At 38.8% G+C, this 14841-nt stretch overlaps 1 protein-coding gene across 7 annotated transcripts in view; it reads right to left on the bottom strand.

Moving 5' to 3' along the window:
* LOC126176655 (nucleolar transcription factor 1-A-like) overlaps nt 1-14841 on the bottom strand; it is a 204461-nt gene that overhangs the window by 103465 nt on the left and 86155 nt on the right. For all 7 annotated transcript variants that reach the window (XM_049923844.1, XM_049923816.1, XM_049923850.1 and 4 more), the window contains 4 exons: nt 4257-4375; nt 3997-4152; nt 3809-3910; nt 3599-3720 (listed from right to left, as the gene is read on the bottom strand). In XM_049923844.1, coding sequence (XP_049779801.1) covers nt 3599-3720; nt 3809-3910; nt 3997-4152; nt 4257-4375 — 499 coding nt within the window. The remainder of the gene's footprint in view (nt 1-3598; nt 3721-3808; nt 3911-3996; nt 4153-4256; nt 4376-14841) is intronic.

The raw sequence follows: 14841 nt of genomic DNA on the forward strand, positions 1-14841 counted from the left end.
TGTTTGCAATTCATTGAAGTCATGGCTACCGTGGCCCAAGAAGGTGCAACAACAGTTGTCTGTTCACTGGGTTGTGTGTATGCAGGTATGAATTAATTCAATGTGATAATGTGGAGTAGATTATGTGTCTACATGTTCTGGCTTGCCTGCTCCTTAGTAGCACACAAACTACACCACGGCACATATTACACATAGAAATTTGGAGAGATGCTGTATCCACTGATACATGCCATATTTCTGTATGTCTCATAATTGTTGTGCAGTTGTCTGCTGAAACCCTGGAGACACTTACAAATAATTGTATGTTTAAAGCCTTGTCCTTTCCTATGATTTGCATTACAATCGTTCTGCATAAATTGATGTCATTTTAAACTAAAAGTGTATAATATTGTTGACAGCTATATATCTGAAGCATTTTCTTTAAATTCTAGCTGATTTTAGAGAGCTTCATCATATCAACGCATATTGTAATATAGGGGGTGAACAAAAAGTTCCCGTTTGAAGGCCATGCAGTCCAGAATCGGTATGCCACTCAGGTAAATCATTGTGAGCATTGAGATGCCACCCAACCAATGCAACACCAGGTTGAAGCTACCCATTTGGTAACGTACCAAGGCCTGATACATGAAGAAATCCATAACTGCCTGCTGTTCATTCTCGTACAATAGGAATCATCAAACCTTCAAGACCTTTCTCAAGGGGCTGAAGGCGTGATAATCATATGGGAGGAGATCTACAGGGTGGTTGCTTACGTCTCTCTCACTTTTGATGGTGTAACTTCTGTCTTATGACATTTGTAAAACTGAAATGTGTCTTGTCATGAAGCAGCAGCACATTCTTCATAAATGCAAATTCTTCATTCTCCAACGGATGTCAACCAGTGTTTGTCTTTTGCCAGCCAAAAAGAGAATAACAGCATTTTGGTCCTTTTTGGAAGCATTTGGTAACAATGTTACCATAGTTCATGTTTCAACATTTACCACATGCACACTGGAAAGATATGAACACCACACTAATACCTTGCTTATGTGTCGGTTCTTATACAATATGTGATCATAAGTACCCGGACAAAAACATACGTTTTTCATATTAGGTGTATTGTGCTGCCACCTACTACCAGGTACTCGATATCAGCAACCTAAGTAGTCATTAGACATTGTGAGAGAGCAGAATGGGGCGCTCTGCAGAACTCACAGACTTCGAATGTGGTCAGGTGATTGGGTGTCACTTGTGTCATATGTCTGTACGAGAGATTTCCACACTCCTAAGCATCCCCAATTCCACTGTTTCCAATGTGATAGTGAAATGGAGAAGTGAAGGGACACAAACAGTACAAAAGCATATAGGCTGACCTTGTCTGTTGACTGACAGAGACCGCCGACAGTTGAAGGTGGTCATAATGTGTAATACGAAGACTTCTATCCAGACCATCATACAGGAATTCCAAACTGCATCAGGATCCACTGCAAGTACTGCGGGAGGTGAGAAAACTTGGATTTCATGGTCAAGCGGCTACTCATAAGCCACACATCATGCCGGTAAACGCTAAATGACGCGTTTCTTAGTGTAAGGAGCATAAACTTGGACGATTGAACAGTAGAAAAAACGTTGTGTCGAGTGACGAATCACGGTACACAATGTGGTGATCTGATGACAGGTTGTGGATATGGTGAATGCCTGGTGGAAGACATCTGCCAGTATGTATAATGCCAACAGTAAAATTCGGAGTTGGTGGTGTCATGGTGTGGTCTTGTTTGTCATGGAGGGGGCTTGCACCCCTTGTAGTTTTGTGTGGCACTATCACAGCACAGGCCTACATTGATGTTTTAAGCACCTTCTTGCTTCTCACTGTTGAAGAGCAATTCAGGGATGATGATTGCATCTTTCAACAAGATCGAGCCTGCAGGGCCTGTGGTGGAGTGGTTACATGTCAGTAACACCCCTGTAATGGACTGGCCTGCACAGGGTCCTGACCTGAATCCTATAGAACACCTATGGGATGTTTTGGAATGCTGACTTTGTGCCAGGCCTCACTGACCGACATCGATACCTCTCCTCAGTGTAGCACTCCGTGAAGAATGGACTGCCATTCCCCAAGAAACCTTCCACCACCTGATTGAACGTATGCCTGAGAGAGTGGAAGCTGTCATCAACGGGTAAGGGTGAGCCAACACCATACTGAATTCCAGCATTACCGATAGACGGCCCCATGAACTTTTAAGTCATTTCCAGCCGGGTGTCCGGATACTTTAGATCACATAGTGAACACCTGTATTGGAGTTGTGCTATGTTGCACATATGCTGCGGCAACACCATTTAACAGAGACTTTTTGATCCCTTCCTATTTGTTTAGTGTGTTTCTAAAAAAGATCACCGTGTCTAAGAGAGCAGCAATTTCATCACGCTTTAGTGAGGAATGTCTTATTTTTAAAGACAAATGAGAAAACACAAATATAGGAAGAGGAGGGATGGGACAGAAACAGTGATATCTGAGCAGGTATCCCAAACATTTGGACACAGATAAGCATATAGTACAGGACAATATGCAATGCAGACAAGTAAATATTTCCTACAAAGGTCCAGACAAAGTTGCCTAAAATAAGTGACTAAGTGAGTGGCATATTTGTTGTGTTAGTTACTTAAATTCTTACCTTCCACTCATCAAAACCCTAACTGGAACTGCTGTGTTATGTACCTTACAAGAATGCAGCCGAGTGACATCCTCAGCAACTGCTGATATTTCAATAAGCCATCTTCGTGGTAAGTGTGACTAGAGAGTGCTGTGCAATGAAATTTAAAATGTTGGTACCAGAGCATATGCTGAAACACACACACACACACACACACACACACACACACACACACACACTAGCTCTACAGGATAGACGCACACACTATCTCTACAACATAACCAAAGTTGACCAACATCACAAGTTACCGAAAGTGATATTAATAACTAACAAGTAAAACAGTGTTAACTCTGTCCCTCTACTGTTTGACCAAGGAGATAGCAGGAACCCAAACAGTTTTTCAGCAAAAACGTCCATCTCTATTTATGAGGTCACTAGCCATTTTAGTCTCAAAATGCTTTCTCAATAACACTATCCCAATAGCTGGAAAAACATCCCAGCACCTTCAAGCTGTTTGGCAATAGTAGATTTTCTGAGCAGCTGTCAGTGTGTATAATGCTTTTGCTTGGTACACCATCCCTCCATGGTCCTGATGGTCTGACCAATATACGACACGACACGGCTCTATGGAGTATGACTAACACACTCATTACACAAACGAAGATCACACTTCATGGACCTTTTAAATGTCAAAATCTTAGACGATGGTTGAGAAACACATTTTACATAATATTTTTGCAGAATGCAACCAATCCCTTTGGAAATGCTTCCTGCATAAGACTCAAGGGCCATAGACTTTGGTACCACCTCATTATTATTCTCACTCACCTGACTCACACTAAGTCAATAGTGCAACATGCATTTGCGTGAGTTATTTGAACATGTTACATACTGGGAGGAACTCAAGTTTCACACAATTTAACATTCATTGCAATTACTTATATAATTTTGACAAACATGATACTTACTAAAACTGCTCCATTTTTTCTTCATATTCTTTCTTTTGGGCAGCCGCCATATCAATATATTTCTGCTTTTTCTTTGCTGGCAGCTTATTGTAAAGTTCAGCAATGTATTTAGAAACATTTGTCTGAAAGCAAAAAAAACCATTAGCGTAGCTAATACTTTCATTGCAAACTCTGTAAAAGCAAACCATAAGATCCTAGCATTAAACACACCATTTCAAGGCCAGGGTTATCTTTTGCAACTTTGTCTTTTTTTTCTAAATAGAAAAGCATGTACGTTGACAGAGGTCTTCGAGGCAAGTCTGGGTGGCGATTCTGTTAACAAAAACAGTAAATGAATTGGTTGCAGTTATAAAGATCATAGCACTGGCTGATAAGAGTAAGGAATACTTTCTTTTTACCTGTCGTTGGCTTCGATAAAAATGTGTCCATGGTTTTGAAACCCATGATTTTGCATCTTCCAACAATTCCTTCAAAATTCGAAACCTTCTTAGGCGTTTCTGAATTTTAAACCACACTTCCTTACATTCGCCAGCAGAATAATTACCAAAGCTAATCTAAAATAAAATGTTCGAATTATCTACTCATTAATTAAAAAGAGTTATTAACAGTGATATCAAAGTAAATTTGTTTCTATAAAAACAGAATCTAATTTACATACCTCATCCCAGTTTAGTTTCTCTGCTCGGGAATCATAACGCAAATTATCCTTAGCGGGGATGTTATTTTCCATTCGTTTCATTAATTCCATTAAATCTGCTTCTGGCCAATCGGGAATATCTACAGCAAAGAACAAGTGCTTGAAAACAAGCAACAAAAACTAACAGAACCCAAGATTGAGATAATGAGTTACATTCACATCAACTATAAAAAATACATGCTTCCCATGCCAACACTGTCTACATTTGCATATCACATTCCTCATATGTTTGGCGTATTTTCCACTTGACATTGATACAATTATTAGTCAGTACTTTCCCTAGATACATGTCATTCACTACAAGAGTTCTGGGAAAAAAAGAAGAAAATAATGATGATCAGTTTTGTGGGTGTCTGACATATTGTTCTTTAGTGTCTATACTAAAACTGCTTAAGGGCCCAAACTCTTCAGTCAGCCTATAATATATGTGTTTCACAATTAATTTTTTCTTTTTTTTTTTTTTTTTGGGGGGGGGGGGGGGGCAAATTAATAAAGCTATCAATGTAAATCTTTTTGCACATTATTTATTGATTCTTAGACAACATTTTCTGATTGTTTAAAGAAATTTAGTCACCATTAAACCCCCCATACTAGGAGCTAAATTTGCACTGTCCAAAATGAGATGTGTGCCCATGATGGAAGTTCTTATCTGCAGGAGAGGGGAGGAAGGATGGGAGACTTAAATCTATAGGATACTGCCCATGGAGCAATAGCACAGTTTTTTTTTAAATTTGGCAAAATAATAAAATAACGGACATTTGAAACAAAGATGTAGATTTGTCGTGAGTTTTTGGTCACATTTTTTGCAATAACTATCAATCAATCAAAATAAAAAAGCCCATTAGTCCTTGCAGACATTCAGCCAAATTTAAGGAAGCTATCTTTATTATCTTTATTGTGCCTGCAATTCATTCTGTCCGTTGAAATCAATGCATTTCAAGCTGATGGAATGGATTGCGGGTGCACTAATAAAGATACCTTTCTGAAAGATGGCTGAGTTACTCCTCTAGCATGTCCACAAGGTGTTACTAGCTAATATTGATTTTAATTTATTCATTAGGTATTGCAAAAAATGTGACCAAAAACTCACAATAAAACTACATCTTCGTTTCAAATGTCTGACATTACATTATTTTGTCAATTTTTTTTTTTAACTGTGCTATTACTCAGTGTGTAATATCCTATAGATTAAGAATTTATTATTATTATTATTATTATTATTATTTCAGATAAGATTTGCAGACTGCACAACTCTAGCTATGGACATGCATCAGTTTGGATAGAGCAAATTTAATTCCACAGATGGGGGTTTAATGAAGACTAAATTTCTTTAACAAATCAGAACATGTGTCTAAGAACCAACAAACAACGTGCAACAACATTACATTGATTGCATCATTAAGACAAGTGTGGTAGTGTGTTTAAGGACTATTATAATTTAAAACTAACAAAAAGGTAAAATATTTTCACAGACACACACACACACACACACACACACACACACACACACACACACACACACACACACTTTTACCAAAGGAAGTGGAAACAAGTTTTCATTTTTTCTCTAAAATCTCATGTTGTAATAGGTCTATTAAGGACTGCTGACTGCAAGTGCACAATACAATTAGGTGTGACATCGATCTTGCCAAGATAAGTACAGTTAAATTGGGGCACATACCAAAAGAAACATTTGTATCACAACAAAATGATTTACGATGCTTGCTCAACATTTAGAACAAGACATGAAGCCCATCATGATACACATTTAGAAAGGGTAGTCATCTTTCAAGAACAGAACAAATCAATGGGTTGCCTCCAGCACATTTTTTTTTTATTTATTTAGCATGCAGCATACCACTGATGTCATTTTCCGATATTTTTGAGAAGGTGATGTATTCTAGAAGAGTACCCACCTGAGTGACAATAACAGCCTCAGTAAACCACAGTTGGGATTTCAGAAGAGTTGCTCTACTCAGAATGCAATTTACACATTCACTGACCCAATTTTATAAGTGTTAAATAACAAAATAGCACTAGTTGGTATTTTCTGTGACTTTTGACTATGAATCACAGTATTCTCTTACATAAACTGAGGTTCTGTTGAACTGATAGTATAGCCAACCAATGGAAGACGTCATATCGAACACAAAGAATGCAGATAGTTGTACTTAATAATTCGACCAATGTCATCATCAGAGGAGGTTCTTCTGACTGGGGAAAAAAATCACATGTGGGGTTTCACGGGATTCCACCAAGCCTCAATCTTAGGTCTGACAATGTTCCTCATACATGTAAATAATATCCCATTTAATATACATTAAGAAGATGTAGTTATTTTTGTGGATGACACTAGTACTGTAATCAATCTAAGCAAACACACAGCAACAGCTGAAATGGTAAACAAGGTTCTTAAAACTGTCATTACATAGTTTTCTGTGAATGATCTCACTCTCAATTTTAAAAGTACACAACATATTCAGTTCCAGAGGTACTGCACCAATGATAAGTGTAACACATTTTGAGAAAATAATAAAAAGGGTGGAAACTTCAAAAATTTTCAGTGTCAATGTTAATGATAATTCAAAGTGGAAAAGCACATTTTGGAACTTCTGTAACAATTTAATTCTGAGACATTTGTACTTAGAATCACTGTAAATCTCAGGGAGAGAAAAACCAGTAGTTTGATGTATTTTGCATATTTTCATTCAACAATGTCTTATGGAATAACGTTCTGGGGTAATTCATCTTTAAGAACATGCTGTATGAACAATGTGTGGTGCTCAACCACAATCATCGTGTAAACATCTAAGTAGTTGAGAATTTTGACAATCATTTCACAGTATATTTATTGCCTCATGAAGTTTGTTGTAAACAATCCAGTGCAGTTCAAAAGGGACAATGATGCACATAACTACAATATCAGAAGAAAAAATGGCATTCATTACTCCACATTAATGTGGTCTGCAGCACAAAAAGGGGTGTACAATGTTCGAACTAAAATTGTTGATCACTTACCATGTGATATAAAATGGCTGACAGACACCAAAATATAATTTACCAACGAACTGAAAAAGTTTAACTTCTTCTATTCGGTGAAAGAATTTCTATTACTATAATGTGTAAAAGGTGGTAGGTAGGAATTACTAACTCACACTGTACTATGAAAAGGAGGGAGTGCAACATGTCATAAATTTAAAAAAACAAACTTTTAAATGTAAAGAATGCAGTCATATTTACTATTTAATTTGTGTTGAGAATGTAAAATGACTTGTTCCACATCATTAAGATTTATCATGAGAATGATGAATGTTAACATGAAACCAACATAGAAAATCTCCCATGATTATATACAAACACAGATAAAACAATAAATTAAAAAAAAAAACTATATATAACATTAAAAAATAAAAAGGACATGAAGCATAAGAGTCATAAACAAGGAGTCACATTTTTCATGTATTAAATTGTCTTGTGTCACTGTGAAGGAGTTAAGCCACTGGCCAGAGAATGAATCAAAGGATTTTGCTATAATGTAGCAGATGCTTTTGTCTATTGACATCATATTGTCATTCCAGTGATGTTCTCTTTACACAATGGTATAGCAAATCAACATATTTGCTTTCCTTTGTTCTTATGCTGTTGAGGCTGGTCCATATTTTTCAGTAAAAATCAAAACCCGAAAATTTTCTTTGACACAAGAGAGATTGTAGGGCACCTTTACGAGAGGATTGTTGTCATTGTTTTTTCCATGTTTTTGTGATAGTAAAATTGCTGGCAAGTATTTTCCTGGCACAGAACACAGAACCTAGTCTGTCGATTTTCACACTTTTGTACACTTGTTGAACTCGGAGCCAAGGATTTTTGTCTATTCTCTGACAAGTGCATCATTCCAGCGCATCTGGACTGCACAAATGCACTGGGAGCCAATAGGCAGGTTCAGACTTTATTGTCTCAGATATTACACATTAGGTGTGGTTTAAGTTCTATGTTGACTGCCTTTAAATGGACACTACTGAGACACACTGATTTACTATATCCCACAGCACAGTTTACAGAATCTAACCTTAGATTTGGAAAGTATAGGCTTGTCATAATACAGAATTTTTGCAGAAGAAAATTCCCAGCCCGAAGTTTCACGGCAGTATATCACCTACAGCTTAAACTTCTAGCCAAGGTCACACATGTCAACCAGATACTGTCCATCTAACCTGCACAACATGAAGTATAAGTTGCTGGAAAGGACAATTTATGATGATATAGGCCCTCTCATGTTGAATAAACTCCTATCGAGAAAGTTGGTTTTCAAAAAAACAGAAGTTATACAGACATGGTACTCAAAATGACCATCTACTGTCTGTAGCTGAAAATAAAAGGAAAATGTGCATGACAGGACTGTGCTGCAAGTCAAGACATATTTGCACTAGAATAGTATGTGCCATTCTACAAGTCTTGTTAATATAATTGCATCAATACTGTGTGACTGCCTTGTTTTCACACATCTGACATAAATCTATCAAACCATCATGCCTTTTCAGTATAGTGATACTTCCAGAATGAGAACAGTCAGATTTTTCACTTGTATCACTATGGTATCAGTAGGTGCTAATCTTCTGGGTTTTAGTTGCTTGTTATTCAGCAAGCAATGCCCAGATCTGACTTAAGAGTTCATGCTGTCATCATCTTCATCATTGTTATCTTTGGAGTTCATCTCACCTAAGTTTATGATAATTTCACCTATGGAGTCATTTATTAATTCATCTTTTTCCCAAAACATAGTCTTTATTTTAATTTCATATTCTTTGGAAGTTTCCCAGTCAGCTGCATTTATAGATGCAATTTCACTGTCACTTCTTGCAGCATCTCTAGAGAAATGTCCCCTTTTATATTCTGCTCCTGTACATTTCTTTTCACTTTCGCCCAGGCCATCTACGGTATTCAGTTCATGGTGTAAAGAGAGAACTGTGTGACCATGAAATTTCATTAATTAATCTCAGTGGTACCTCTTTTCTGGCCTTTTAAACTCTTGAATCAAATCAAAAAATTCAAACTTCATGTTTTCACTATGTGATCATCATTATCACAGGCCTTTGAGGCCTACAGCGGAAGAACAATAGGAAAAAAACTTGTTGTTGTTGTTGTTGTTGTGGTCTTCAGTCCTGAGACTGGTTTGATGCAGCTCTCCATGCTACTCTATCCTGTGCAAGCTTCTTCATCTCCCAGTACCTACTGCAACCTACATCCTTCTGAATCTGCTTAGTGTATTCATCTCTTGGTCTCCCCCTATGATTTTTACCCTCCACGCTGCCCTCCAATACTAAACTGGTGATCCCTTGATGCCTCAGAACATGTCCTACCAACCGATCCCTTCTTCTGGTCAAGTTGTGCCACAAACTTCTCTTCTCCCCAATCCTATTCAATACTTCCTCATTAGTTATGTGATCTACCCATCTAATCTTCAGCATTCTTCTGTAGCACCACATTTCAAAAGCTTCTATTCTCTTCTTGTCCAAACTATTTACCGACCATGTTTCACTTCCATACATGGCTACACTCCATACAAATACTTTCAGAAATGACTTCCTGACACTTAAATCTATACTCGATGTTAACAAATTTCTCTTCTTCAGAAACGCTTTCCTTGCCATTGCCAGTCTACATTTTATATCCTCTCTACTTCGACCATCATCAGTTATTTTGCTCCCCAAATAGCAAAACTCCTTTACTACTTTAAGTGTCTCATTTCCTAATCTAATACCCTCAGCATCACCCGACTTAATTCGACTACATTCCATTATCCTCGTTTTGCTTTTGTTGATGTTCATCTTATATCCTCCCTTCAAGACACCATCCATTCCGTTCAACTGCTCTTCCAAGTCCTTTGCTGTCTCTGACAGAATTACAATGTCATCGGCGAACCTCAAAGTTTTTATTTCTTCTCCATGGATTTTAATACCTACTCCAAATTTTTCTTTTGTTTCCTTTACTGCTTGCTCAATATAGAGATTGAATAACATCGGGGAGAGGCTACAACCCTGTCTTACTCCCTTCCCAACCACTGCTTCCCTTTCATGTCCCTCAACTCTTATAACTGCCATCTGGTTTCTGTACAAGTTGTAAATAGCCTTTCGCTCCCTGTATTTTACCCCTGCCACCTTTAGAATTTGAAACAGAGTATTCCAGTCAACATTATCAAAAGCTTTCTCTAAGTCTACAAATGCTAGAAACGTAGGTTTGCCTTTCCTTAATCTTTCTTCTAAGATAAGTCGTAAGGTCAGTATTGCCTCACGTGTTCCAGTATTTCTACGGAATCCAAACTGATCTTCCCAGAGGTCGGCTTCTACTAGTTTTTCCATTCGTCTGTAAAGAATTCGTGTTAGTACTTTGCAGCTGTGGCTTATTAAACTGATTGTTCGGTAATTTTCACATCTGTCAACACCTGCTTTCTTTCGGATTGGAATTATTATATTCTTCTTGAAGTCTGAGGGCATTTCGCCTGTTTCATACATCTTGCTCACCAGGTGGTAGAGTTTTGTCAGGACTGGCTCTCCCAAGGCCGTCAGTAGTTCCAATGGAATGTTGTCTACTCCGGGGGCCTTGTTTCGACTCAGGTCTTTCAGTGCTCTGTCAAACTCTTCACGCAGTATCATATCTCCCATTTCATCTTCATCTACACCCTCTTCCATTTCCATAATACTGTCCTCAAGTGCATCGCTCTTGTATAGACCCTCTATATACTCCTTCCACCTTTCTGCTTTCCCTTCTTTGCTTAGAACTGGGTTTCCATCTGAGCTCTTGATGTTCATACATGTGGTTCTCTTATCTCCAAAGGTCTCTTTAATTTTCCTGTAGGCAGTATCTATCTTACCCCTAGTGAGATAAGCCTCTACATCCTTACATTTGTCCTCTAGCCATCCCTGCTTAGCCATTTTGCACTTCCTGTCGATCTCATTTTTGAGACGTTTGTATTCCTTTCTGCCTGCTTCATTTACTGCATTTTTATATTTTCTCCTTTCATCAATTAAATTCAATATTTCTTCTGTTACCCAAGGATTTCTACTAACCCTCTTCTTTTTACCTACTTGATCCTCTGCTGCCTTCACTACTTCATCCCTCAGAGCTACCCATTCTTCTTCTACTGTATTTCTTTCCCCCATTCCTTTCAATTGTTCCCTTATGCTCTCCCTGAAACTCTGTACAACCTCTGGTTTAGTCAGTTTATCCAGGTCCCATCTCCTTAAATTCCCACCTTTTTGCAGTTTCTTCAGTTTTAATCTACAGGTCATAACCAATAGATTGTGGTCAGAGTCCACATCTGCCCCAGGAAATGTCTTACAATTTAAAACCTGGTTCCTAAATCTCTGTCTTACCATTATATAATCTATCTGATACCTTTTAGTATCTCCAGGGTTCTTCCATGTATACAACCTTCTATCATGATTCTTAAACCAAGTGTTAGCTATGATTAAGTTGTGTTCTGTGCAAAATTCTACCAGGCGGCTTCCTCTTTCATTTCTTAGCCCCAATCCATATTCACCTACTACGTTTCCTTCTCTCCCTTTTCCTACACTCGAATTCCAGTCACTCATGACTATTAAATTTTCGTCTCCCTTCACTATCTGAATAATTTCTTTTATTTCATCATACATTTCTTCAATTTCTTCGTCATCTGCAGAGCTAGTTGGCATATAAACTTGTACTACTGTAGTAGGTGTGGGCTTCGTATCTATCTTGGCCACAATAATGCGTTCACTATGCTGTTTGTAGTAGCTTACCCGCATTCCTATTTTCCTATTCATTATTAAACCTATTCCTGCATTACCCCTATTTGACTGTGTGTTTATAACCCTGTAGTCACCTGACCAGAAGTCTTGTTCCTCCTGCCACCGAACTTCACTAATTCCCACTATATCTAACTTTAACCTATCCATTTCCCTTTTTAAATTTTCTAACCTACCTGCCCGATTAAGGGATCTGACATTCCACGCTTCGATCCGTAGAACGCCAGTTTTCTTTCTGCTGATAATGACATCCTCTTGAGTAGTCCCCGCCCGGAGATCCGAATGGGGGACTATTTTACCTCCGGAATATTTTACCCAAGAGGACGCCATCATCACTTAATCATACAGTAAAGCTGCACGCCCTCGGGAAAAGTTACGGCCGTAGTTTCCCCTTGCTTTCAGCCGTTCGCAGTACCAGCACAGCAAGGCCGTTTTGGTTGTTGTTACAAGGCCAGATCAGTCAATCACCCAGACTGTTGCCCTTGCAACTACTGAAAAGGCTGCTGCCCCTCTTCAGGATCCACACGTTTGTCTGGCCTCTCAACAGATACCCCTCCGTTGTGGTTGTACCTATGGTACGGCTATCTGTATCGCTGAGGCACGCAAGCCTCCCCACCAACGGCAAGGTCCATGGTTCATAGAAACACAAAACCCCAATAAAAGAAATGCCTGTCACCCGCAAGAGAGAAGGTATTTGCTGCAGATGGCACTCCATCTTTCCCAGTCTCTAGCATCATCCTCCACAGCCACTGATCCCACTTGTTGAAGGATCATCGCCACTCGATCCTTCCATCGCGTTCTTGGGTGTCCTCTCAGGCGTTTTCCCGTGGATTGAGAGTAGAGGACTCGCTAAGGGAGGGATCCATCTTCTCGTAAGATGTGGCCAAACCATTATAGTCGCCTCTATCCCAATATTCGTCCAACGTGTGGCTTTCCAAAGCTCTGGTACAGGTCTTCTTTCTTTCTTCTTTTCCATTTACCTTCCATGTTATTATAGACAGGTCCATAGATCTTCACAAGTACCTTTCTTTCAAATGCACATATTGAATCTTCTGTCATTGCTGATGTTACCCAAGTTTCACAACCATATAAAAGTACTGGCCTCATCAGTGTCGTGTACAGATGGACTTTGTTTTTCTGAGATATCAGGTGAGATTTAAAAAGATTGTTCAGACTAAAGAACACGCAATTAGCACTTGTTATGCATTGATATACTTCTTTCGTCACTCACTTTTGTTGGTTAATACTGAGCCCGGGTACTTGAACTCTTCAATTCGTTCGAAGGTATGCCCATCTACAACAATGGAAGGAGGGAGAACTCAATGACGTGATACTCCAAGATATTTAGTTTTGTCCTCGTTCACCTCTAGCCCAATATCCTTTGCAGTTTGGAGGAATTGGGAAGTATCAGCACACATTTGCTCTAGAGTGTCACCAAGGATCACAATATCATCAGCAAATACAGAATTGTGTCTGCTTGAACCATCTCAATTTCCCTGGTTCGGCAAGTGTCACGGCTTACTTTTTCCAAGGCCAAGTTGAATAATATTGATACCAATTGATCTCCTTGTCTCAATTCATTTTAGATAGTGAAAGTTGAGCATAGCTGGTTGCCAAACCGTACTTTAGAATGTATTTCAATGGGATGCCAAGTTCCTCTAACATTTCCTGTAATGTGACGCAGTCAATGCTGTCATAAGCTTGCCAAAAATCAATGAAGATGAGGTGTAGTTCATGATTAAACTCATCGAATTTTTCTATCAGCTGCCTCGAAGTAAATATGTGGTCAATGGTAGACCGTCTGGGGATGAACCCTCATTGATATGTGCCTACAATTCCTTCAGCCAGTGCTTTCATTCGGTTCAGCAGCAGAGTTGTATAGACTTTGTATCCAATTTCAAGAAGTGAAATTGCTCAGTAGCTGGATACTTGGGTAGCATCATCATTCTTCAAGATGGGACATATAATTACTCCCTTCCATGCTTCAGGAATTATTTCCGCTGCCCAGATGGTGGATATTAATCATTTCAATGCAGCCATCGGTAGTTGGCCTCCCAAGCAAAGCATCTCAGCTGTGACACCACTACACCCGGGGCCTTGTTGTTCATGAGTAGTTTTAGGACAACACTGATTTCTTCCTCTGATGGTTCAGGGACTTCTACTCCATCAAAACGGGCTCCTGCCTGAGTTGTCACTGTCAGTGGAAAGTCCCAGTTCAATAGTTTCTCAAAATGTTTTTTAAATAGGTTTGCCTGCTCTTCTGACAGCACCACTTCACCCGTCTTATTCATTAGAGCCAATGTACGTTGCCAGTAGACACCTCTGGCAAATCTTGAGGCCTGGAAAAATGATCATGATGACTTTGTTTCTTCTACTGCTTCTGAAAGTCTTTTATGGTGTTCCTGTTTCTCCTTTCTCATGAGTTTGTCCATGTTACGCCTCTCTTCACAGTAGCCTACCCTTGCTTCTTCTGAGAGTTTTTCTATCGCTGATCTTATCCCAACAGATTCTTGACATTCTCCATCTAATCAAGGTTTACTTCTGTGTTTTGGATGGCAAGCAAGTTCTTCTCTTGCACTCTGTAACACTGAATTCCTCAACACCAACCATATGTCTTCCACATTGGTAGGGTTTTCAGTATGTGGATAAAATGTTATTTCACAAAAATTAATCATATCAATTTTAACACCATATTGTGAGGGTGGTTTCTTTACTTGCACACTATGATAAGGCGCATTACTTTATATTACTAACTCTGGACAGTT

This window comes from Schistocerca cancellata, chromosome 1 (genome assembly GCF_023864275.1).
Source record: "Schistocerca cancellata isolate TAMUIC-IGC-003103 chromosome 1, iqSchCanc2.1, whole genome shotgun sequence".
NCBI lineage: Eukaryota > Metazoa > Arthropoda > Insecta > Orthoptera > Acrididae > Schistocerca > Schistocerca cancellata.